The sequence below is a fragment of the Hyla sarda genome, chromosome 6 (genome assembly GCF_029499605.1).
Source record: "Hyla sarda isolate aHylSar1 chromosome 6, aHylSar1.hap1, whole genome shotgun sequence".
NCBI lineage: Eukaryota > Metazoa > Chordata > Amphibia > Anura > Hylidae > Hyla > Hyla sarda.
The window spans coordinates 131092672-131118728 of record NC_079194.1 but is presented as its reverse complement, the minus strand read 5'-3'; the positions used below and the strand labels follow the sequence as shown (position 1 = coordinate 131118728).

Genomic DNA, 26057 nt, shown 5'->3' with positions numbered 1-26057 from the left:
GACCGCAATGAGGAAGGCCACCTTCCAGGAAAGGACACGAAGAGAAATGTCCCGTAGAGGTTTCGAAGGGAACACCCTGCAAAACACTGAGAACCAGATTCAGATCCCACAGAGGAGTAAGGGACCTGTACTGCAGAGCCGCATGAGCTACACCCTGCAGAAAAGTGGGGATGTGAGGGTCAGACGCCAGGGGAAGCTGAAAGAGAATGGAGAGAGCAGACACCTGACCCTTAAACGGAACTGAGATCTAAGCGTTGTTACTGCCCAGACTGCAAAAAGGAAAGAAGGCGTGGAAGGGAGAAAACAACTCGAGCACCTGGGCCAGTCCGGAGCCACGAGAATGGCGGGACGGCCTCCGTTTTGAGTTTCCTCAGGACCCTGGAAAGGAGAGGAGGAGGAAGGAAGAGATAGGGGAGGACTAAGTGCTACCAGGGGATTACTAGGGCATCTACAGCTAGGGCCAGAGGATCTCTGGACTTCGCGATAAAGCGAGGAACTGTCTGGTTGTGGCGAGATGCGAAGAGGTCCATGTCCGGAGTGCCCCCGAGGTTGCAGATCTCCACAAACACCTCTGGATAAAGAGACCACTCACCGGGGTCGGCAGAGGAGAGGCTGAGGAAGTCCGCTTCCCAATTGTCCACCCCCGGGATGTGAATCACCGACATGGAGGGAACTCTGAGTTCCGCCTAGAGCAGAATCCTGGAGACCTCGGTCATCGCTGCAGGGCTGCATGTGCCGCCCTGGTGATTGACATATGCCACAGCCGGGGAGTTGTCCGACTGAACACGAACAGGACGGCCCTGGAGAAGACGATCCCAATGGAGGAGGCAAAGGTAAATTGCCTGAAGTTCCAGAATGTTGATGGGGAGAAGAGCTTCCTGGGAGGACCAACGTCCCTGGACCGTCCGATCCCTAAAACTCCCCCCTTCCCAACCGCTGAGACTTGCATCCATCGTGATGACCTCCCATTGCAGGGGAGGGAATGATCACCCCTGACCAAGAAGAGGAGACCGAAGCCACCACACGAGGGAGTCCTGGGGGGAAGAATAATCCTGCGATTGAGGGACAGCGGAGACTTGTCCCACTGGGACAGAAAAGAAAGTTGAAGAGGACAACAATGAAACTGGATGAAGGGAACGGCCTCCATGGCCATGACTATCTGACCCAGGACTTCCATGCAGAAACGAATGGAAACTGGAACAGGACGATGGAGAAGACGGGCGGCCACCGTGTCGAACTGGAGTCCCAAGAAGATCAGAGACTGGGTGGGAATTAAGTTGGACTTGTCCTGATTGACCACCCAGCCGAAACGGGACAAGGTCTGAAGAGTGATTCTACTCCATGGTTGGAGCCTTGATCAGGAGGTCATCCAGGTAGGGGATGACAGACACACCCCGGACTCGCAGGATGGTGATCACCGCCGCCAGGCCCTTGGTGAAGACCCTTGGGGCCGTGGCCAAAAGGAAGGGCCACAAACTGAAAATGGCCGTCCGGAATGGCGAAGCGGAGATAATGCTGGTGCGCCAGAAAAATTGGGATGCAAAGGTAAGTCTCTCTGATATCCACCGAGGAAAGAAACTCCCCTTGATCCATGGATGCCACCACAGAACGGAGTTACTCCATACAGAAATGGATCAGGAGAAGGTGGCAGTTGAGGAGCTTCAGATCCAGGAACGGGCGGTCGGCGAACAGGTTTGCATAGAACCCCGAAAAACGCTCCTTGGGAGGAAATGGGACTATCACTCCCTGAAAGAGAAGGGTCCGAAGCGCGACTCGAAAAGCTGCCGCTAAGGAAGGAGAGCGAGGAGGGCGGGGTCGAAAAAAGCGGTCCCTGCGGAAGGAAGGAAACTCGATCCGATAGCCGTTGGAAATGACATCTCGGACCCAACAGTCCTGCACGTAGGCAATCCAAAAGTCCTGGAACAGTGACAAACAACCTGGTGGAGGCATCCCTTCAGGCGGAGGGAGGCTTATGGTTGCCCGTTTTGTGGCCGGAACGGGTTTTAGACTTACAGGAGGGGCAAGCTTTGAAGGAATGCTTCCTATCCTGGGAGGGCACCAGTCTGGCATGCCCGACCCAAGCCCAAAGACCAAAAGGGCCGAAAGGAGGTGGACTTCCTGCAGGAATCGGTACGGCAAGACTTGTTCTGTGGTAATAAGGAGCTCTTACCTCCAGCAGACTCGGAGATTATCTCATCCAGGCGTTTCCTGAAGAGTTGGGTCGGAGAGAAAGGAAGCTCAGTGAGAGATTTCTTGGAAGCGGCATCGGCGTCCCAGGCCTTGAGCCACATGGAGTGACGAATCGCCACCAGGTTTCCTGTGGCAAATGCCGTACAACGGGCAGACTGCAAGGAAGCAGAGCACATGTAGTCTCCAGCATTGGAGAGTTGAAGAGCAAGATCTGCCAAATCTTCTGAAGGGGCCCCGGACAAAATGCCCTGGCGGAGCTGGGAAGCCCAGACAGAAAGGGCTTTGGAAACCCAAGCAGAAGCGAAAGCAGGAAGCAAGGATTAACCCACCGCTTCAAAGGAAAACTTGGCCAGAGTCACAATCCTCTTGTCCGCTGGGTCCTTAAAGGATGTCGCATCGACAGACAGGAAACCGGAGGATCCACAGACGGCGGTGACGTCCATTTCGCAAAAAGGTCCTGGGCAAAGGTAAACAACGCCTGAACCTTCCTAGTCCCCTGAAAGCATTTGTCTGGATGCTACCATGCCATTTCTAGTAAGGTGTCAAATTCAGCATGAGAGCTGAATACCTTAGGAGAGCGACTGGAGCGATGAAAGGAAGCTTCTGGAGCTGGGTCCGAAGTTCCGGGGTCCTCTAAGTGAAAGGTGTCCCTGATGGCTGACACCAAGCTGTCCACCATGTCGGACACGCTGACTCGGTCCTCTGGATCAGAGGCAGAACCTGATGCTTCATCTTTCAGCTCCCCCGGGTCAAGGCAGCCTTAGATGAAGGAGAGGCGGACCTGGCACACAGACCTGGAGACCTAGGACGGCCACCAGGAGAGCAACCCCTAGAGCTGGGGCACTTCTGGGGGGCCAGGGAGGAGGAGCTAGACCCATGAGGAGAGCGCTTGTCCCGAGCCAGAGGAGAACACCCTAGGGCTCTTGTGAGATCGCCCGAAATAAGGATCAGGGGAAGGGGAGCGAGCCTCTCTGGAGGTCTGGCGTAAGGAAGATCTCTCTAATGCAGTCACCACAGAACGTGAAACCCGTACCAGGTCAGAAGTCGACAGAGAGGGAGGAAACCCATTCCGGGTGGGGGGGGGGGGAGCAGAGCCTGAACGCTCCGGGACATCCTGGGAGGAATTACCAGGAGGGCCGGGGAGCGTAGTGGTGCAGGCAGGACAGGTGGGTTCAGAAGGGGTCTGGAGGGGGGGGGGGGGGGGGGTCGTTGTGGGTTCGGACATAGGTGCAAGCAAAAAGAAAGATAGCAAAAAGTAAATGGAGCAGTCTCACCCGGTTTCTGTGTCCCTCAGATGGAGAGGAGAAGCAGGCTGTAGTGTGAAGAGCCGACACTCGGTCCAGGAGAGAGGGAGGGCTAAGGCTAAAGAGAAGGGGGGCAGATCCAGCCTGGCCCTTATTGGAGGAGAGGAGGGAGGCACCTAGAAATGACCCCTGTAGCGGCAGGGGTCATTTAGCTCCACCCACTCCCTGCTGGCCAGGCATATCGGTGGGGGTCCCGGCCCCCTTCTAACCAAGTCCTATTGCCTTTCAACGCACGCACCGTACTGATAGGAGGTTAGTGACCTCCCAGTTCGAGCACTGAAAGACAATAGGATGTGGTGAGAAGGGGGCCAGGACCCCCGCCGATATGCCTGGCCGGCGGGGAGTGGGCAGAGCTAAATGCTGCGATTAGGCCGTAGCCTCAATTAAATGACCCCCGGCGCTCCAGTTGCCTCACGTTGAGGGAGGACGAAGTGAAGTAAACTGCTGGCCGTGCGCATGCAGTGCAGTCGACAGGGAAAAACAACCCCCGGCGCTACGGTCGCCTCACACGTGGAGGTGGCCGAAGTGAAAAGTTAACTGCCGGCTGTGCACATACAGCTCAGGGAGTGGAACTGCGGGGCTCTGAAAGATGCCCCAGGTGAAATAAGCTGGCCCCAGAGACTGATCCTGACTACAGGATGGACCGAGCAGGAACTGTCCCTAGAAATGAATAAAGAGGAGTGGGCCCAAAACAGGGGAACTCCAGAGGTTGAAAACCCTAAATAAAAGATAAACCCCAGGAAAAAGAGTGGGGGAGGGAAAGGGGGAAAAAATACTCACCCTGTCCTGGGAAAACTTACCTACTGGAGACTTCAGCCAGCTATTAAACACCTGCATCATGCTGGGCTGAGACAGCGAGACAAGCAGGGTAGGTAGGGGGACCTGTACCCAGGGTGCAATCCCAGGCGCTGGCCGGTGGCGAGAAGGGGTTGACAGTACATAACTATGTCTGTGCCCCTTCTTCGCATAAGGGGAAACAGGTAGAGCAATGCTCTTAAACTCCCACCTAAAAAGAGAGAAATAAAAGGGAGGAAAAAATCTACATACATGTCCCTAAACTAAAAAATAAGATAATAAAAAAGACCAGGTCTGGAGAACTGTGTCTGCCTCCTACGGACACTAAGCTAAAACTGATTAGCTCAGAGTCGGTAGGCAGGGGTATATCCTGCCAGGAGGGGCCGACTTTCTTTTTGTTGCCTAGTGGCAGCAGCATATACCACGATCTCTGTGTCCCCCAATGGAGTCGACCGAGAAAAAATGTGTAAAGCATCAGCAGGTGTGTGGGGGAGGCGGCACCTTATGAATATCTGAAGATTTTCTCCAGCAGAGATGTTTGTGCACTTCAAATTGTAAGTCCCTATAACCTACTATACATCAGGGCATAAACTACAGACAGCTTAAAAAAATGTGCCTGGCACAATTTTATGCTGCTCTCTGTGAGGACATCATAAGTAACCTGAAAGGTTTCCATTTTGGCTTGTATACACAGGTGCGTTTCCATCCTCTAGAATAAAATTATGTAAATTCACTCTTTCACTACTAGATGTTGAGCCGTAGGGCTACACCTTAGTCTCTGCAGAAACAAGGACTCACCGGTGCCGTTTGTAAGTATCCATCTTCTTCGGTGTTAGTATTGGGGAAATCTCCTTGCCACACGTTGGCGTAATGCTTTCCCTTTGGCTCCAGTTTATTTCCCCACGGAAAAAGTCTTTAAGAGAAAATGTTGCCAATGTAAGATTTAGTCCAGGGCAATGGGAGGGGCAGTGAAGACAGTGAGGGTAAGAAAGCATATGTACCCAAATATAGCTATCTTAAATGGGCACTGTCACCAACTTAATTTTTTGATATGTTGTAGTACTTATGTACTACAACATATCTCTAATATACTTTTATTATTATTTTTTCATTAAAAAGGTTTAATTTACATTAAAAAAAACACGTGGCAATCAGTCCTTTTTCAGTTAGGCTGCACTCGCTCCCTGCCTGTCAATCAGACAGGTGGGAGCGAGCGCATTGGCTCCCCGGCCACTGGCTGGGAGGCCACTCCTCCCGCACATCGACGCTGCCGCCTCGTTACCGCCGCTGTCCCTGCACGCCCGCTGCCGGACTCTGCAGTTACTGCAAGTGTAATGAGGGAACGGGGTATGCGGGGCAGGAGGGGGGAGGAGGGAATGGGCTAGTGCCGTAGCGGGGGGGGGGGGGGGGGGGTGAACGGTCAAGCAAAAAAAAAAATAGGATGGTGGGAGCTACCCTTTAACAAATAAGGGCTATACACATGGGTACATACCCCTTATATACCCAGAAGATCACTAATAAAAAGTCATTAAAGGAAATATGCAGCAAAAACAACAGGATAGGGGGAAAGTGTCTGATCGCGGGAGGTCCGAACACTGGGACCCCCACGATCTCTTGCACGGGGCCGCAGCTCTCCTGTGCAGGAGGCATGTCGGCCGTAACATGACGTTTTGGCCGACATGCCTCCTCCATGTATCTCTATGGGAGAGGCGGGAATGCAGCGTTCGTGCCTCCCCGCCTCTCCCATAGAGCTGTATGAGGAGGGGGCGTACCATCTACCTCACTGAGGTCGACGCTACGCGCATTAGCAGTCGCACAGTGTGGCAATGTGGGTGCCCCGTTCGGGAGATCGTGGGGGGTACGACCGCTGGGACAATTATCCTGTGGATAGGGGATAAGTTGTTTTTGCTGCAGATGTCATTTAAGGATGTTTTTGTACAGAAGCCTGATATATAATAAATAAATGATATTAGTAACAATGACTGGACTGATCAATGCTCAGGCGACCTCTTCCTGAATAACATAGGAAATGTGATCCTATTTTTAGCATCACAGCATTGGCAGATCTGTAGTTATAGCAGGAAATCTTGTGGAGGACAAAATAGATCTGTAACTTAAAGCGTTACTGTAGATAGAAAGAACTTTTTTCCATTTAATACTTAAAAACTAAGCATTTCCTAATATATTTAATTTTAAAAAAATTGATTAAGATGTAAAAAAAAGGGTTTTAAAAAAATGGCCACTAGGGGTCTTTGTCCTTTTATTTTGCAAACGAACCCTACAAATCCAGCCTTTTTGGTCCATCAAAATAAAGGACCAAAATATCTGAGGGGAGGGAGCAGTGGATATAAGAAGCAGACAGCTTGCAGCCTTTAAGAAGAGAAGCATTTAAATGCACAGTGACAAGCAATACAAGGTGCTTAACTATTATTTATATGCAAAATGGTTTCTCTCTGGTCATTTTATGAACTTATTTCATGTGTATTTGCATCATATAGGTTCCACATGGTTGCTGTTGGGTTATAAAAAGCATGCATTTTGGTCACAAAGCTGTGAAAATGTAAAAATCTCTATTTTTTGGCACAAAATGTAGGTTTTTCTTCTGTCCTTGCACCATATAGTTTCACATGGCTGCATTTGTGTTATATAGAGCATGCATTTAGGTAGAAAACTTTGCAAATGTAAAAATGTTTGTGCAGACCTCATGACAGGAGAGGAGCATATTATTATGCATACAGGTCTTAGGGTATATTACTACACTGATTTAAGCATTTTTTTAACATTTTCTTACTAGTGACAGTAACGCTTTAACCTGATACTGGGACACAAGGTTGCAGCACCAGGAACCCATCCTGGCACTTCTGCAGCATCCAATGCATCATAAACTGTGGTTATTGTTATTACTGACTCTTTTCAGAACCAGGCCTGTTTTGGCATAGGTTTATTTATTTAATTTTTTTAGTCCCACCTGGGGACGTTACAACACAATCACTTGTATAATGCTTTGGTACATTCAGCATACCAAAACATTTTTTCCCAGTCATTAATAAACTGATAGACAATCTATTAGGCCCTGCCTTTAACAGAACCTAATCGGCACATAACCATGATAGGCATGGGGCCTTTGTCATCACCCCAGATGATATTGCAACCTATTGGCCCCCCCATTATCAAGTTGTAGGGCACCAATGGGGTGACAGGGATCGACCTACCTAAGTTTAACCACCTAGATGCCATTGTTGCGTTGATTATGGCATCTAAGGGGTCCAGGATTGGAGTTATTTCTGGTCTTAGCCATTGAAGCATGGCAGCTGTATATTACAGCCAGCACCTGTAACTGGTACCATGGTCACAGCCAACCATTTACAAAAATATAACTACAATAACATTCCCTATGTATAAGCATATAGCCACTAGAATACTACCCCACTGTGTACAAAAAGATTGCTATTAGAATACTGCCCCTACATAAAAATATGACTACAATAATACTGCCTCCTATGTCCAAGACTATAATGCTGACCCCTATGTACAAGAATATAACTACTATAATGCTTCTTCTTATGTACAAGAATATAACTGCTATAATACTGCCCCTATGTATAAGAATACAACTACTATAATACTGCCTCTTATGTACAAAAATGTAACTACTATAATACTGCCTTCTATGTACAAAGATATAATTGCTATAACACTGCCTCCTATGTACAAGAATATAACTACTATAATGCAACATCAGTAGAGAAATGAAGATAGACGGACGACTTACCCAGTTAGCAAAATATTCTTCTTTATTCAGAGCTTGCAGCGTAAAATAACAGCAGGTTCAAGGGGGTCTGAAGAAGCTTCAGTCCGAAGCGATACGGTAGCCGCACTCCACAGCCCTGCGTTCCTGCTGACAGACCCCCCTGAACCTGCTGTTATTTTACGCTGCAAGCTCTGAATAAAGAAGAATATTTTGCTAACTGGGTGAGTCGTCCGTCTATCTTCATTTCTCTACTGATGTTGCATGAAAGACTTTGCTCTTTATCAGACATAGACGCTCCCCATAGCATCTAGTTCAGCAGGTTACATATCCCGGATAGTCCGGACAGGACAACTTGACCTATAGCCGAGTAGACAGTGCCTGGTGCTCTTCTCTTTATCACAATAGTTGTAGTTATGTACAAGAATATAACTACTATAATACGGCCCCCTATGTAAACAAATATAACTGTTATACTGCCCCTATGTACAAGAATATACCTACTACTATAATACTGACCCTTTGCACAAGAATATAACTACTGACCCTTTGTACAAGAATATAACAACTTTAAAACTACTCCCTATGTACAAGAATTATCTTCTATAATACTGCCCCTATGCACAAGAATACATCTTCTATAATACTGCCCCTATGCACAAGAATATATCTTCTATAGTACTGTCCCCTATGTACAAGAATATAACTACTATAATACTGCACCCTATGTACAAGAATATAACTACTATAATACTGTCCCTATGTACAAGAATATAACTACTATAATACTGCACCCTATGTACAAGAATATATCTTCTATAATACTGCCCCTATGTACAAGAATATAACTACTATAATACTGCCCCTATGTACAAGAATATAACTACTATATTACTGCCCCTATGTACACGTATATAACTACTATAATACTGCCCCCTATGTACAAGAATATAATGACTAGAAGTCTGTCCCTTATTTACAAGAATATAACTTATACAACATTGTACCTGTTCTCCAAGCCACCTCGACAAGCATATTCCCATTCTGCCTCAGTTGGGAGGCGTTTCCCAGCCCAGCTGCAGAAGGCAGAGGCGTCGTTCCAGGACACGTGCAGAACAGGATGATCCATTCTGTGGTCAACAGAAGATGAGCCATCACCCAAAGATAAAAGGGAGGTGAGAGCGGATTAACCCAGTAAGAGCGCAGCATAGACAAACCTATAGCATTGCATATATTTTCTACAAATCAGCACACTCAGCATATACAGAGCCTTGGGTATAATTATTGACAGGTACATTGGGTTGTCAGCAAGTTATTTTTAACTCTTATTACAAAACCATAGACTACATTTACTGTCTACAATGAAAAATATAGAGGGCGATTTATCAAGTGATTTAAGCAGCTTTTTTTGCTTAAAAAAGTCGCACGTGCGCCTAAGCAATTTTTTGTGCGACCTTTGTGGGTAAGCAAAAAATACCAATCTGCCCTGCCTAAGCAATTTTCAGTTTTTACTTTGCAGTGGTCAGAGGATTTATCATTGCGAAAGTCGAATGTAAGCAAATAAAAGTCGCAAACCCCCTTCAAAAAGTCGCAAGTGTAAGCAAGGTCAGACCTGGCTTAAAAACTTGCCTATGACAGCATTTTCAAAAAGTCGCACGAGACTTTTTGTGCGATTTTTTTTGCGTAGCTCCGCTCCCCAGCACCCACTCACATATACCACCTGCCTGCAAGGTGTTGGGACTACAACTCCCAGCATGTCCTCACTGTAAGGGCATGCTGGTAGTTGTAGTCCTGCAATAGCTAGCATGTGGGTGGTAGATGTTGGCGGGTGGTCGGGGAGCGAAACTGAAAAAAGTCACACAAAAAGTCGCAGGTGAGACTTTTTGTGCGACTTTTTTTTTTTTAACATTCATTTTCACAGGCACGGTGGGGAGAGCGAGTAGGAGATGTACAGTAGGGTGACAAGCTTGCCCACGCAACACTACTACATCTCCCAGCATGTCCTTACTGTAAGGACATGCCGGGAATTGTAGTTGTGCGGCACAGGGGGAGTGTGTTAGATATGCGGGCGGATGACAAGCTTGTCACCCGCCCGCCCATCTAACAAACTCCAAACCCACCTCCTCCCCCCGTGAGTCACCCGCTTGCACATCTCCCCCCAGCCCTGCTGAATGACTATAACTCCCATTATGTCCTTTCTGTAAGTGCATGCTGGAAGTTGTAGTCATGCCGTGGGGGGCGGGAAATGTGCGGGTGGGTTACAATAAATGTACTAACCTATTTTCCTTGTTTTTTTTTCCTTCTCATTTCAGATCCGTGTATCCTGTGGACTATGATGATGAACAGTGTTTTTTTTTTTGTTTAATGTTAATAAAATGGTTAACCAGGGCTTGTGAGGGAGTGCTTTTTGGAATATAAGTTAAAAAAAAAATTATGTCTTATAGACATAATCCATTTTCTAAGCCGGTGCTTCACGTTAGCCCCAAAAACAGCTAGCGATAACCCCAATTATTACACCAGTACCCACCGCCCCAGGGGTGTCGGGAAGAGCCGGTACCAACAGGCCCGGAGCGTCAAATATGGCACTCCTGGGCCTAGGGGGTAACAGGCTGGGGAGGGCCAGTAACAATGGTCCTCGCTCACCCTGGTAACATCCGGCTGTTGCTGCTTGGTTGGTATTTGGCTGAGAATGAAAATATGGGGAACCCTTTGCATTTTATTTTTCATAAATAATTAAATAATAAAAGAAAAATGCATAGGGTTCCCTGTATTTTTATTCTCAGCCAGATACCAACCAAACAGCAACAGCCTGACATTACCAGGGTGGGCGAGGACCATTGTTACTGGACCTCCCGAGCCTAAATAACGCCAGCCTGTTACCGCCTAGGCCCAGGAGCACCATTTTTGATGCTCTGGGCCTGTTGGTACCAGCTCTTCCTGACACCCTTGTGGCGGTGGGTACTGGAGTAATATTTGGGGGTTGGCGATAGCTGTTTTTGGGGCTAATGCTAAGCCCCAGCTTAGTAATGGATCTCATCTATAAGACAGCTTCCACTCCTAAGTCTGTTAAGTAAATAATAAAAAAAAAAGACATTTAAAAAACTTTTATTCCAAAAAACACTCCCCACAAGCCCTCGTTACAAAATGTTGTTAATATTAAACAAAAAACGCTGATCATCGTAGTCCACCAAATCTGAAGTAGCCCACAGGATAGATGAAAAGAAATAAAAACAAAAAATGGGTTAGTACATTTAGGGGTAAAAACATGTAAAACACACACACATATTTTTTTGCTTATGTGTGCTAAGAAAATGGTATTCCAAAGTGTTTTTATTGTTTTTTGCTTATGTGAGCCAAATGTATCAACCCCCTGTGATAGTATGATAAATATGTCACACATAAGCAAAACCAAAGCAAAAAAAACAAAATAATACCTAAAGAACTCGCTTACTAAAGCAACAATGATAAATGTCCCCCATAATGTTTACCAGAAGCAGCGCTCATCTAGACGTTGAAGGAGATCTGTAGCCATAGACACTTATCCCCTATCCGCAGGATAGGGGATAATTGTCTGATTGTGGGGGCGGGGGGTGGCGAATGCTGGAACCCCCCACGATCTCCTTTATGGGGCCCCGGCTGACATGTACCCTCCATGTATCTCTATGAGAGAGACGGAGATGCAGCGTTTGTGCCTCTTCCATAGACCTGTATGGAGGGGGGCGTGTTGTCAACCTCAGTGAGGTCGACGACACGTGCATGAGCCACGCAGATCCGCGGCAATGCCGGGTCACCATACGGGAGATCACTGGGGGTCCCAGCGGACAGACCCCCACGATTAAACACTTATCCCCTATCACTCCTGCAAAAGTTTCAAGGGAAAGGCAATAAAAAAATTGTTCAATATTCACTACACTTTAAGCATTCTATTCATGAATCAGAAAGATTAGGATGAGCAGTGCTAAAGGCCCTGTCCAGACAAGATAGCATGGAATATGTGCAAACAAGGAATGTGGGCACACTGCATAAGTGAAAGGAACCCCTGGGTTTAACCCCTTAAGGACCCATTTTGGCCTTAAGGACTCAGCAAATTTTATTTTTGCATTTTCGTTTTTTCCTCCTCACCTCCTAAAAATCATAAATTTTTAATATTTTTACAAGTACAAGCTTGTATTTTGTGCGACCAGTTGTCCTTTGTAATGACATAACTCATTTTACCATAAAATGTATGGCGCAACCAAAAAAATACTATTTGCGTGGGGAAATTTATAAGAAAACCGCAATTTTGCTAATTTTGGAAGGTTTTGTCTTCACGCTGTACAATTTACGGTAAAAATTACATGTGTTCTTTATTCTGTGGGTCAATATGATTAAAATGATACCCATGATTACATACTGTTGTATTATTGTACCGCTTAAAAAAAAATAGTACATTTAAAATCCCTTTATTTTGACAACCTATAACTTTTTCACTTTTCCATATAAGCGGCAGTATGAGGGCTCGTTTTTTTGCGCCGTGATCTGTACTTTTTATTGGTACCACATTTGCGTATACATTTTTTATTAATTTCTTTTGGAATAAAATTTGATTGTTTGATAGTTCATTTATGCACGCGGCTATACCAAATATGTTTTTTTTTTTTTTTACTTTTTGGGGGTAAAATAGGGAAAAAAGGGACCATTTACATTTTTAATGTGGAGGGGATTTTTTTCTAATTTTTTTCCATTTATTTATTTTTTACACTTTTTATGTCCCCATAGGGGACTATTTATTGCAATCACTTGATTGCAGATACTGAACAGTGCTATGTATAGGGCATAGCACTGATCAGTATTATCGGCTATCTTCTGCTCTGGTCTGCGATCGAGGAAGGCGGTGGAGGCAGGTGAGGGGACCTGGATCACCCACTTTAGTGACCGCACTGCCGCAGATGCCGTGATCTGTATTGATCGCGGCATCTGAGGGGTTAATGGCACACATCAGCGCGATCGTTAATGTGTGCCATTACCAGCGGGTCCCTGGCTGCTGATAGCAGCCGGGACCTGCCACGCATGACACGAGCACCCTCCGGTGCTCGCGGTCATGTACAGGACGTAAATGTACGTCTTGGTGCGTTAAGTACCAACGCTCCAGGACGTACATTTACATCTTGCGTCGTTAAGGGGTTAAAGGGTTACTAAAATGTTTGAAAGCCTACCCCATATCCACAGCATTAGGGATAAGTATTTGATCATGTGCAATCTCCAAACGGAGGGCCTGAATCCCTGCGCTCCATGGACAGGTCTGCACACGCTCAATGCATGCTCTATGGGAGCACTGGAGATACTGGAGTACAGCGCTCGTGTATCGTCCGGGTTCCCATAAAAAATACATGGAGCGCGGGCTGTGCCCATGCTCTATGAAGCGGATAGATTCAGGATGTGGTTCTGGAGATCGTGGGAGGGTCCCAGAGGTCAGAGCACCCACAATTGAACACTTATCCCCTTTTGTGTGGATAAGGGGATACGTTTTTAAATGCTGGAATAGCCCTTTAATTTTTGATTGCGTTCAATGGAGTAGTGATGCAAGAACTCTCCCCCCTCTTCTTACTCTTCACAGCTGACACCATGATAGGCATTGCTCAATTTCCCTGCAGCACTTCTAAAGTATAAGTTAAAAAAAAACAGGACCCACTCTCTCTACCAGATTACCATGCTGTAATAGGGAGAATACAAGTAGGGGTGTCTAACAACATTATTCAGCTGCTGGCGAGTGCATCATTTCAGTGGGATTACCCATCAGTTACATCATGTCTTCTGCTCCAGTCACATCACAAGCTGCTTCACACATCTGCAGGTCACACAACAACAGCTCGGCTAAGTTTCTTATCATGGCACGATACCAGACACCAATAGAGGAGCTGAACCTGCAAAGGCCAGAAGCCTGAGTGTCCAGACCAGTGTTTCCCAACAGGGTGCCTCCAGGTGTTGCAAAACTACAACTCCCAGCATGCCTGGACAGCCGAAGGCTGTCCAGGCATGCTGGGAGTTGTAGTTTTGCAACATCTGGAGGCACCCTGGTTGGGAAACCCTGGTCCAGACAGCCTGCAGAATTCTGAACGCAGCTTCAGATGTGGCTGGAGTGTGTTTGTAAGCATTCAGTATGTGTTCAGATACCTTTTCTGGATATCAGAGGCTGGTCCTTCTGGATGCCTCCAGTCTGTTCCTTTTACCGGGAGCCACCAGGGAGCAGCTGCAACCTAGGCAAAGAATGACACAAACATCAGCACAAAGCCATGTCACCATACATCTGTCACACTCTGCTCATCCCAGGCGTGAAAGGGACGTGTGTCACAATCATTCTATATTCCCATCTAAATGTAGAGCTGAACAGCAGCGCCCACAGCTAAAACTGTCCATTCCATGTAAGAGAGGGTAGAATCATTTGCCGTCTTATTGTACGGTTGTGTCATGTGACGCCACGAAATCTGCTCCCAATTGTAACACTTAGACACATGACTGTTAGACGCATGACTTTAGCGCCGAATCCTCTTTCTATTCACCTTGGTAACAATAGTGCAGGTCTCCACATCCCACCAGGATAACAGGATTATAATTGGGTTTTATCTAATTAGCACAAATGATAATTAGCTGAGGGATCTTCTATTCCCGTGTGGGCCGCGGCTAATTCAACTCTGAGCAACTCCGACGCAGCCAGCCGCAACGAGAACAAGGCAAGAAATTCTTCACCGCAACAGAATGTGAAACTACAGATCCCAGCAATTTATTTCGTGCTTCTGTTCTGGAATGACCCGTGCACAACTGTTAAATGGCTTTAACACAGCACTAAGGGTTAATCCATAGAATAACCCCACAGTAAATGTAAGTATTTGAGCCGTCTTCTAGTCATCTAGGTAGTCTGTCACTAGGTCTTACTCCCACAAACTTGTCACGGCTCAATAGAGGATTCTAAATACGTACATTTTATCTCAGTACTTACTGGCATTCCCTAAAGTTCAGCTCACAAAGGTCAGTGCGCTGAAGCATTAAGTAGCCCGCGCCATCATATCACACGGAGCTTGGCAGTCCTCAGTGTACAGACGCACACAGCGCACTGACCCGGGTAGTGCAGCATAATATAGGGACAGACATTCAGCTTTCAGTGGTTTGTTCCTTACACCGCGTTATGTACTGTAGGTTAGGAGCTACACCTAATAGCATACAGTGCACAGCCAGAGAAGATTCACCGCTGGCATTGCCCCTGCCCACCTTCTGATGACTGACAGATTACTTCCTATGCACAGTAAGGCTAGGTTCAGACTACGGAATTTCCACCTGCAATTCCTCTTTGAAATTGCAGGCGGAAATTCCGCTTGCTAAAATGTGTAGTGTAGTGAATGGGTTTCCGTTCACAAATTCACACTTCGGAACTTGTGAAGCGGAATTTGTGAACGGAAAATCCGCTTGGAAATTTCCGCCTGAAGAATGGCGTTGCTCTTTCTTCAGGCGGAAATACTTGCGGAACACATTGCAGTCTATTGGAGACTGCATTGTCGGCACGGTCCTAGCACCGACTGATTCAGTCAGCGCTGGCCGCACTCGGAATCTCCGGGCGGAAATGTTCTGCCCGGAGATTCCGTAGTCTGAACCTAGTCTAAGTCTTCTCTGGCTGTTTGCTGCACAGATGTATGTTCCCCTAACTTACAGTATATCCCGATGTAAGGGACAGACCGCTGAAAACAAAGGGGAAGATTTCTCAAAACCTGTCCAGAGGAAAAGTTGCTGAGTTGCCCATAGCAACCAATCAGATGGCTTCTTTCTTTTTTAAGTAGGCCTCTGCAAAATGAAAGAAGCGATGTGATTGGTTGCTATGGGCAACTCAGCAACTTTTCCTCTGGACATGTTTTGATAAAGCTCCCCCAGTGTGTCTATACCTATGTTATGCTGTACTCAAGAAGAATAGCTGCTGCCCCAGCATTTGAAATATGTTGTTCTGAATGCTTGAAGCGGAGCAGCAGGGTCGTGACTTGACTACCACGCCCATCATGACGTCACGCCGCGCCCCCCCCCCTCCCCCAATGCAAGTCTATGGGAGGGGGCGTGGCGGCCGCCACGCCCCCTCCCATAGACTTGCATTGGGGGGTATGGCGTGACATCATGAGGGGCGTGGCCATGACATAACAATACAGCCACTACAAAGGTAGATAAAGTCATGGGATGCATCAGAAGGGACATAAATGCACATGATGTAGAAATGGTTCTATCACTGAACAAACCAGTAGTCACACCACACATGGGATAATGGGCACAGATTTCAGTAAACACACACAAGGAGAAAGTGGAGCTGGAGTGGCTTCAAATGGAACAGGTGAACTACAGTACACAGAAAAATTATCACAATGAAGATTAGTTATTTCTAAAAAATGGAAACGTTTGCAGAAGCTCAAAATCAGCTGCCAAAATATCCTTGCACGGAGCAGCATGGACCCCATTAAATCCAATGACCCAAATGTAGTTGGGTCATTTTCCAAGCATATGCACTTTCTGGTTGGAATGAAAATGGTCGTCTGGATTGGGGAGCGGCACGGTTATGTTGGTAGCCAATTTTGAGCTTCTGCAAATGTATCAGTGTCACTGAGGCACAAATCTTGAAGTGAATGCGGCCTAATAGTGTTCAGAAGGCACCAAGATACATTTCTGCAGTTTAATAATATTGCAGGTTATATTCACTAGATTCTGGAGAAGGGTTGCTGATTTATGGATTCAGTCATATTTCGATGTCTTTTTTCATCCTAATGTTCCAGGGCATATGTCAGGCATCCTGTTAGGGTACGTTCACATGTTCCAGGGCACTGTGATGTGCGAGTCGCAGTGCGTATGCGCAGTAATACTAGCACATCGCAGCAGCTCTCGGCCTAGCTCATTGAGCAGGGGGAGCGGCCGCTATGTGTGCGAGTACACCACGCATGAGCGGCAACTGGAACATAGCAGTGTGTCTGCTTGTAGTGGCGGATCTGCAACGTAAAATACGCTGTGGGTCCGCTCGTGTAAACTTACCCTAAAGAAGAAGTCTCATGCCGATCAGTACAGAAAACCTTATCCCCTATGCGCAGGATAGGGGATAAGTTTTGGATTGCGGGGTTCTGAGCACTGTGGCCCCTCACGATCTTCTGTACGGAGCCCCGGCTCTCCCACAGAGTGAAGCGTGATGACCTCCGTCCTGAAGCGGGGGCTGCCACGCCCTCTCCATATATCTCTATGGGAGAGCTGAAGATAGCAGAACGGCTCTCCCATAGAGATATATGGAGGGGTCATGACGCCACTCTGTGGGAGAGCCAGGGCTCCATACAGATGATCGTAGGGGGGCCACAGTGCTCAGACCCCCCGATATAAAACTACATGTTACTGTGGGCCCAGTGGCTGAACCTAGTCTAAGGATACATTCTCACGGACAAAAGAAGCAATGTTTTTCATGTGAAAAATCTGTTGTTTTCCACATTAAAAACAATGCGGTCTCACTGCTCAAAACCATCTCGGATTGACTTCAATGGCACCAAAGGAAACGTGCTGAAAATTTGTGACATGTCACTTATTTTCAATGCAGTTTAGCGCCAAAGCTCCCACTGAAGTCAAAAAGAGTTTCAGGGCATTTTCACATCCCCCAACACCCAGTGCTGCCTGTGGCTCTTCACACAGACCCTTCTTTTTGCCCATGTGAATCCATGCTAATTGTGACTTGATTTGGTTTATTTCCCAAATTCATTCCATTTTTGTACTTTTGTACTTTTGTAAATGAAATGTGATGTAAATGGGACCTTACAAGCTAGGTTACTATACTTATGAGATCTCAATCTGCCACCAAGTTGGACTTCGAATCCAACTATAGGGCCACTGACTTTAGTTTGCAGCAAGTGGCCTCCTCATATGTATGTTGTATAAAATGGCCATCCTGTGAGCTGCTACAGTAAAGACATTTTAGCTTGAGGCTCCACCGATAACTATAAAAACCTAGACATGGCTATTTTTTTTACTTGACAGAAAAGGCCAATTTATAGTTACATCTAACATTATTGAAAATATCTTCTTGTTTTGTCTCTACAGCTCTTATGCCAGTGTTTCCCAACCAGGGTGCCTCCAGCTGTTGCAAAACTACAACTAATAGACGAAAAAGAAAGAAAGCATCTGCACTCACCGCTAGGTATCGGTAGTAGCGTCCGGGAGTCCGGGGTCACAGGCGCAGCATGTCGCAGGAAGCGCTAAGAGCGCTTCCTGCAACATGCTGCGCCTGTGACCCCGGACTCCCGGACGCTACTACCGATACCTAGCGGTGAGTGCAGATGCTTTCTTTCTTTTTCGTCTATTATATGATTCTGCTGTGAGTTTTCTGCACCCCGCAGATCGGTTCTACTCTGAAAATCCTGACGTCCCGTAGCCGCTGCTATTCCCACCCAGCCATCACCTGGTAGGTGTGTATGTGCTAACCCCTACACCCACGTGTGCTCTCTTCTCATCTTCATTTTGTAGCAAAACTACAACTCCCAGCATGCCCGGACAGCGAAAGGCTGTCCGGGCATGCTGGGAGTTGTAGTTTTGAAACAGCTGGAGGCACCCTGGTTGGGAAACACTGTCTTATGCAGACCTATGTCTCCATGGTTACAGACTAAAAACAAACACTGTGAGGTCTCATCCTGTAGTCATGTCTTACACCCTTTATCTGAGACAGATGAAAGTAACAAAAGACTGCAGGATCTAAATGCACAAGGTTTGTTTGTAATTTGTAACTACGGAGACACAAAAGCTAAATGGGGAGATTTATCAAAACCTATGCCGAGGAACAGTTGATCATAGGCAGATCCTATCTTTTATTTTTCATATAACTTTAAAAAAAAAATAAAGATGCGATCTGATTGGTTGCTATGGGGGGGGGTACATGTGTGTTGCATTTTAACGGCACAGGGACAGACCATAAAAAGGGATATATTGCATTCCATTAGGCTCCTGTTGAAAATACTGAGGGCAGTACACCCTAAATTTGCCACATAGCACTGCTAAATCCCATCAGTTGAGAATGGGTATTATAACCACCTCATCTAGGTTCTAGTCCCTGTGGGGTTTTAATCACAATGGGGGACATTTATCAAGGGATTTAGAGTAGGGATCGACCGATATCGTTTTTTTAGGGCCGATACCGATAATCGGTGGAGGTTAGGGCCGATAGCTGATAACTTATACTGATATTCCGGTATAAGTTATCGGCTATTTATTCCCCCCTTGACACCGCTGCAGAGCATTGATTTAAAGCGGGCGCTTTAAATCAATGCACTGCGGTGGCTTTTGCGGTGCCATAGACCGCCGCCACCACCACCCGCTTCTCTCCCCCTACCTGTCAGGGTGGTCCGGGCCATCCATCCTCCCTTCCTGTAGTGTCCGGCGGCATTCCGGGTGGAGGGTGAACCGGTCCGGGCTGTCCTTCTTCTCCGGCGGTCATCTTCTTCACTCCGGGCAGGCTACGGCCTAGTACGCTGCATAGACGCCACTACGCAGTGACGCCCATGCGCAGCGACGCACCTGACGTCACGGCGTAGCGGCGTCTATGCAGCTTACTAGGCCGGAGCCTGCCCGGAGTGGAGAAGATGACCGCCGGAGAAGAAGGACAGCCCGGACCGGTTCACCCTCCACCCGGAATGCCCCGGACACTACAGGAAGGATGGATGGATGGATGGCCCGGACCACCTCCATTACGGGTAAGTTTAATTTTTTTTTATTGACTCGGAGGGTGGGGGAGGGGCCCGACCGGTATAGCGGTATGGGCAAAAATCCATACCGGTATACCACCCAGCACTATGGGGGGCGGTCGCGGTGCGGGGGGCGGGGCATTATCGGCTTATCGGCAAGGTAATTGCCGATACCGATAAAGCCCAAAATCGTGATAATCGGTCGATCCCTAATTTAGAGCTTTTTTTTTTTGCTTTCAAAAGTGGCACAAAAAGTCGCATTAGCACTTAAGCTATTTTTTGTGCGACTTTTGGCTGTAAGCAAAAAGGGAAAAAGAGCGTACGAAAGTAAATTTTATTTTTTACTTTGCAGTGGTCAGACACAGTCAAGTGCGAAAGTCGCACAAACAGTCGCAAGCCCTCCAAAACAGCGTAAATGTTAGCCAGCCCAGAGTTGGCTTACAAAGCGGCTTTTGAGAGCAAATTTTATATTTCCCGTGATCACAGCTCCAGCGGGAAATATATTGCAACTGTACAAAGGAGCCCGGGCTGGCATCACTCTGCAGTCGCCTGGCTCCGTCTGATTCTAACCCTGCTACCCTAACATAATGACATCCCCCCTTGTCTCCCACCCGCCTGCGCCTTGTCTGCTACCTGTTGCAAGACTACAACTCCCAGCATGTCCATACAGTGAGGGCATGCTGGGAGTTGTAGTATTGTAGCAGGCGGACAATGTGCGGCGCGGATGGGTGGAAGACAAGGGGGGGTGGGGGTTATGTAAAGCAGTGTCCCCATCATTATATTAGGGTAGCAGGGATAGAATCAGAGGAACCCGGGCGGCTGCAGAGTTATGTCAGCCCGGGCTCCTTTTAACATACCTCAGTGCCGCAGAGTTTCTATTTCCCCTACTGTAATTTCATATTTCCCGCTGGGTCCCGTGATTGGCCAGGACCGAGCAGCCAATCACGGGACCCTGCGGGAAATTTGATATTACATTAGGGACTAAAAGCTCCGCGGCTCCGCTAGATGTTAAAAGGAGCCCGGGCTGGCATCACTCTGCAGCCGCCCGGGCTCCTCATATATCCTGCAGCGCCGTGGTAAGGTGCTAGCCTCACTTCAGCCCCCCGGGCTCCGTCAACTATTTCCGTAGCGCCTGGTAAGGAGTCCAGGCTGACATAACTCTGCAGCCGCCCGGGACTCCCACAACCGGGCAGGGAGATGTGTAGGTGCCATCCCTTCCATCTCTGAGCACTACGGTACACGCCGAGAGATGGCAGGGACGGCTTCTGCACATCTCCCTGCCCGGTTGTGGGAGTCCTGGGAGGCTGCAGAGTTATGTCAGCCCGGGCTCCTTACCATAGCGCCGCGGAGTTTAGTGTAATTTCAAATTTCCCGCTGGGTCCAGTGTCACGTGACCCGGCAGGAAATATGAAATTACAGTGATTCTCTGATCACTGCAGCCAGGGAGCGGAGCACATTACCACCCGCTTCCCTGGCTGGCACGACTACAACTCCCAGCATGTCCTTACAGTAAGGGCATGCTGGGAGAGTTGTAGGGGGGGGGTGGGGGCAGGTGACAAGCTTGTCACCTGCCCCCTGCCGCACAACTACAACTCCCAGCATGCCCTTACAGTAAGGATATGCTGGGAGTTGTAGTCATGTGGTGCGGGAGATTGTCACCCCCCCCCCCCCCCTACAACTCCCAGCATGTCCTTACTGTAAGGGCATGCTGGGAGTTGTAGTTGTGGGGCAGGTGACAGGCTTGTGACCCGCCCCCCTACAACTCCCAGTAGAGATGAGCGAACTTACAGTAAATTCGATTCGTCACGAACTTCTCGGCTCGGCAGTTGATGACTTTCCTGCATAAATGTGTTCAGCTTTCAGGTGCTCCCGTGGGCTGGAAAAGGTGGATACAGTCCTAGGAGACTCTTTTCTAGGACTGTATCCACCTTTTCCAGACCACCGGAGCACCTGAAAGTTGAACACATTTATGCAGGAAAAGACATCAACTGCCAAGCCGAGAAGTTCGTGACGAATCGAATTTACTGTAAGTTCGCTCATCTCTAACTCCCAGCATGCCCTTACAGTAGGGATATGATGGCAGTTGTATTCATGTGGTGCGGGAGATTGTTAACCCCCCCCCTCACACACACACACACACACACACACACACACTACAACTTCCAGCATATCCTTACTGTAAGGGCATGCTGGGAGATGTAGTAATGCGCGGGCGGGTGACAATACATTTATTCACTTTTTTTTTTTTTTTTAACTCATTTCAGATCCGTGTATCCTGTGGACTACTTCGGTTTCGGTGGACTACATGGATGACCAGCGTTTTAATCTGTTTAATGTTAATAAAATGGTTAACGAGGGCTTGCGGGGGAGTGTTTTTTGGAATAAATTTTTTTGAAACGTGTTGTGTTTTTTTTTTTATTTACTTGACAGCGTTAGTAGTGGAAGCTATCTAATAGACGTAATCCATTATTAAGCCTGGGCTTAGTGTTAGCCCCCAAGGCAGCTAGCGCTAACCCCCAATTATTACCCCGGTACCCACCGCCACAGGGGTGCCGGGAAGAGCCGGTACCAACAGGCCGGGAGCGTCAAATATGGCGCTCCTGGGCCTAGGCGGTAACAGGCTGGCGTTATTTAGGCTGGGGAGGGCCAGTAACAATGGTCCTCACCCACCCTGGTAACGTCAGGTTGTTGCTGCTTGGTTGGTATTTGGCTGAAAATAAAAAGACGCGTGAACCCTATGCTTATTTTTTTTTATTATTTATTATTTATGCAAAAAAAAAGAAGATTCCCCCTATTTTTATTTTTAGCCAAATACCAACCAAGCAGCAACAGCCTGACGTTACCAGGGTGGGTGAGGACCATTGTTACTGGCTCTCCCAAGCCTAAATAACGCCAGCATGTTACCACCTAGGCCCTGGAGCACCATATTTGACGCTCCGGGTCTGTTGGTACCGGCTCCCCTGTGGTGGTGGGTGCTGGGGTAATAATTGGGGGTTAGCGCTAGCTGTTTTGGGGGCTAACGCTAAGCCCAGGCTTAGTAATGGACTCCGTCTATAAGACAGCTTCCACTACTAAGCCTGCAAGTAAATAAATAAAAAAATAAAATCATTTATTCCAAAAAAACACTCCCCCAAAACACCCACCCTAACTATGTTCATGGATAATACTGCCACCCTGGTCACTTTATTAAAGTAAAATGTATCCTCCGGAATAACCCTTTAAATACACACATCTGTATTTAGAACCCACTGTGATTAACCTGATATCCTTACATTAAACAGTGTATCAGTAACCTATGAGACTCACCATCTTGTCAATGCGGTTTTTTACATCTTCACTTATAAGCCCTTCAAACACAAAGGAGTCCCCAAATGTCTCTGCCTAGAAATACATAAGCGATGGTATGTCAACCAGCAGGGTGATAAATAACATGGCAGCCAACAGTGTTGAGGAAATAAATGTTATGAATTGATCCATGTAATGTGTTGTGTCAAACTTCATTCAACTATACAGAAAAGTGTACAGAAGATAGACTGCATGCACAAAAGGAATAGGGTGGTCATGATATAAATGTGTTGGAAAGAAATCCAGAAGGTAATGGTTGTACTAGTACATCACATGTATACAGAGTAACTGGGGCAGAGGAGATCCAGCATCACTCCGCACACTTCTCACCTCGGTCACATAACCCGTCACTGACACAAATTTTTCAAACTCCAAGTTGCTGACTTCATGTTTGTCCATATAAAACGAGTCAATATGGACCCTCCGTGCAGGACCCTCACCATCCGGGGGGATTCCTGGCTCATCTGTTCCCATAGTAAATATCCCTGAGGACAGTAAGACCATCTGTGGGAGGTGAGGTAAAGTTTCATTACATGTATTGGAATTCAATCATTTACAGATTATTCTGTCAAGAAAAACAAGGATATTCACTGAGTCACTGTCAGGAGAATTGCAATACTTTCCCTTTCTGCTGCATCATGGTAGCAATCTGCCATTATAAAGTAAACCTGCTGAATTGTGACTAGACAACTGCCCTTTCTTGCTCTATGCTCATGGCCTCTCTATTATACCAAGGTCACTCTCCTTCCCCCTCTATTGTAGCCAGATGACTATCCTGCCCTTTTGATATACCCAGGTCCCTCTCTTGCCCCTTTACTGTACCCAGATAACTTTCCTGCCCCCTCTGAGGTACCCAGATCACTCTCATGCCCCTCTGTTGTACTCAGGTCCCTCTTCTGCCCACTCTATTGTAGCTAATCACTCTCCTGCATCTAGATCACTCTCCTGCCCTCTCCATTGTACCCAGACCACTCTACTGCCCTCTCCACTGAACCCAGATCACTCTCCTGCCCTCTCCACTGTACCCAGACCACTCTACTGCCCTCTCCATTGTACCCAGACCACTCTACTGCCCTCTCCACTGAACCCAGATCACTCTCCTGCCCTCTTCGCTGTCCCAAAATTACTCTTCTTCCCTCTCCACACCACCCAGCTCACTGTACTGCCCTGTCCACTGTACACAGCTCACTCTCCTGCCCCTCTGCTGTACTGAGGTCCCTCTTCTGCCCCCTCTATTTTAGCCAGATCACTCTCCTGCATCTAGATCACTCTCCTGCCCTCTCCACTGTACCCAGACCTCTCTACTGCCCTCTCCACTGTACCCAGACCACCCTCCTGCTCTCTCCACTGAACCCAGATCATTCTCCTGCCCTCTTCACTGTCCCCAAATTACTCTCCTACCCTGTCCACAGACCACTGTCCTGCTCTTTCCACTGAAACTAGATAACTCTTCTGCCTTCTCTGCTGTACCCATACCACTCTCCTGCTCTCTCCACTGAACCCAACTCACTCTCCTGCCCCATCTTCTGTACCCAGATCACTCTCCTGCCTCCTCTCCACTGTACCCAGATCACTCCCCAGTGTATTTGATCCCTCTTCTGTCCCGTCCGCTGTATCCAGATCACTCCCGTCCCCAGATCATTCTTCTGCTCCCTCTGCTTTAACCAGATCACTCTGCTGTACCCAGATCATTCTTCTGCCCCCTCTGCTGTACCCAGATCACTCTTCTGCCTCCTATGCTGTAACAGATCACTCTTTTGCCCCATATGCTGAACCCTGATCACTCTTCTGCCACCTCTGTTGTACCAAGATTACTCTCTTGTCCCCTCTGCTGAACCGAGATCACTCTTCTGCCCCCTCTGCTGTATCCAGATCACTCTTCTGCCCCCTTTGCTGTATCCAGATCACTATTCTGCCCCCTCTGCTGTACCCAGATCACTCTTCTGCCCACTCTGATGTATCCAGATCACTCTTCTGCCCCCTCTGCTGTATCCAGATCACTATTCTGCCCCCTCTGCTGTACCCAGATCACTCTTCTGCCCCCTCTGATGTATCCAGATCACTCTTCTGCCCCCTCTGATGTATCCAGATCACTATTCTGCTACCTCTGCTGTACCCAGATCACTATTATGCCCCCTCTGCTGTACCCAGATCACTCTTCTGCCCCCTCTGATGTATCCAGATCACTATTCTGCCCCCTCTGCTGTATCCAGATCACTCTTCTGCCTCCTCTGCTGTACCAGATCACTCTTCTGCCTCCTCTGCTGTACCCAGATCACTATTCTGCCCCCTCTGCTGTATCCAGATCACTCTTCTGTCCCCTCTACTGTACCCAGATCCTACTCCTGTCCCCTTCACATTATCTCTCATTGTACCCAGGTAACACACGCGTTACCCTCCATCCTTTCTAACCCACTCCCGATCTTTACATTGTCCCGCTGTTCGGTCCCGGTTTCTCTGGTTGGCGGCTCATTGGCCTCTAGGGAGTATTTGAATGCCGCCCCCTGCTGGTGACTGTGTGCACTGCCCTCCCTCTGGACAGAGTTGCAGCCGCAGTCTCCGTGCCCCAGGGCCGGGTACATAAGCGCCATTGACAAGTAGATCGCCCAGACCCCGGGACTCGGCGCCTCACCGGGCGCAGCCATAAGCAGGTCACGTGACAGCAGTCAGGTGACCTCCACTGTCAGCGCCTGGTACTTCCGGTGATGGATAAACTGTTTAGACTGTGCTGACACATTGTTACAGATACTGGACAAGGGGCAGGATACCTAGAAGAGCACAGGGTCTTGGCTGGGCACTTTCTGTAGGTTAGGGTACCACCATGTCATTGCTAATATGTGTATTTAATTATAACTATATTCATCCAAGCTGCTGCAAAACTTCTTTAACCCCTTAAGGGCTGAGCCCTTTTTCGCAATTCTGACCACCGTCACTTTACGAATTAATAACTCAAAAACACTTTTA

At 47.7% G+C, this 26057-nt stretch overlaps 1 protein-coding gene across 1 annotated transcript in view; it reads right to left on the bottom strand.

Annotated features, from left to right (window-relative positions):
- Positions 1–25762, bottom strand: part of SUMF1 (sulfatase modifying factor 1) — a 36430-nt gene extending 10668 nt beyond the window's left edge. The window contains exons 1-6 of the mRNA XM_056525023.1: positions 25523–25762; positions 23424–23597; positions 23055–23129; positions 14191–14273; positions 9045–9167; positions 5088–5202 (exon numbers count right to left, since the gene is read on the bottom strand). Of these exons, the coding sequence (XP_056380998.1) occupies positions 5088–5202; positions 9045–9167; positions 14191–14273; positions 23055–23129; positions 23424–23597; positions 25523–25738 (786 nt within the window). The 5' untranslated portion in view covers positions 25739–25762. The remainder of the gene's footprint in view (positions 1–5087; positions 5203–9044; positions 9168–14190; positions 14274–23054; positions 23130–23423; positions 23598–25522) is intronic.
- Positions 25763–26057: the final 295 nt, after the last annotated feature.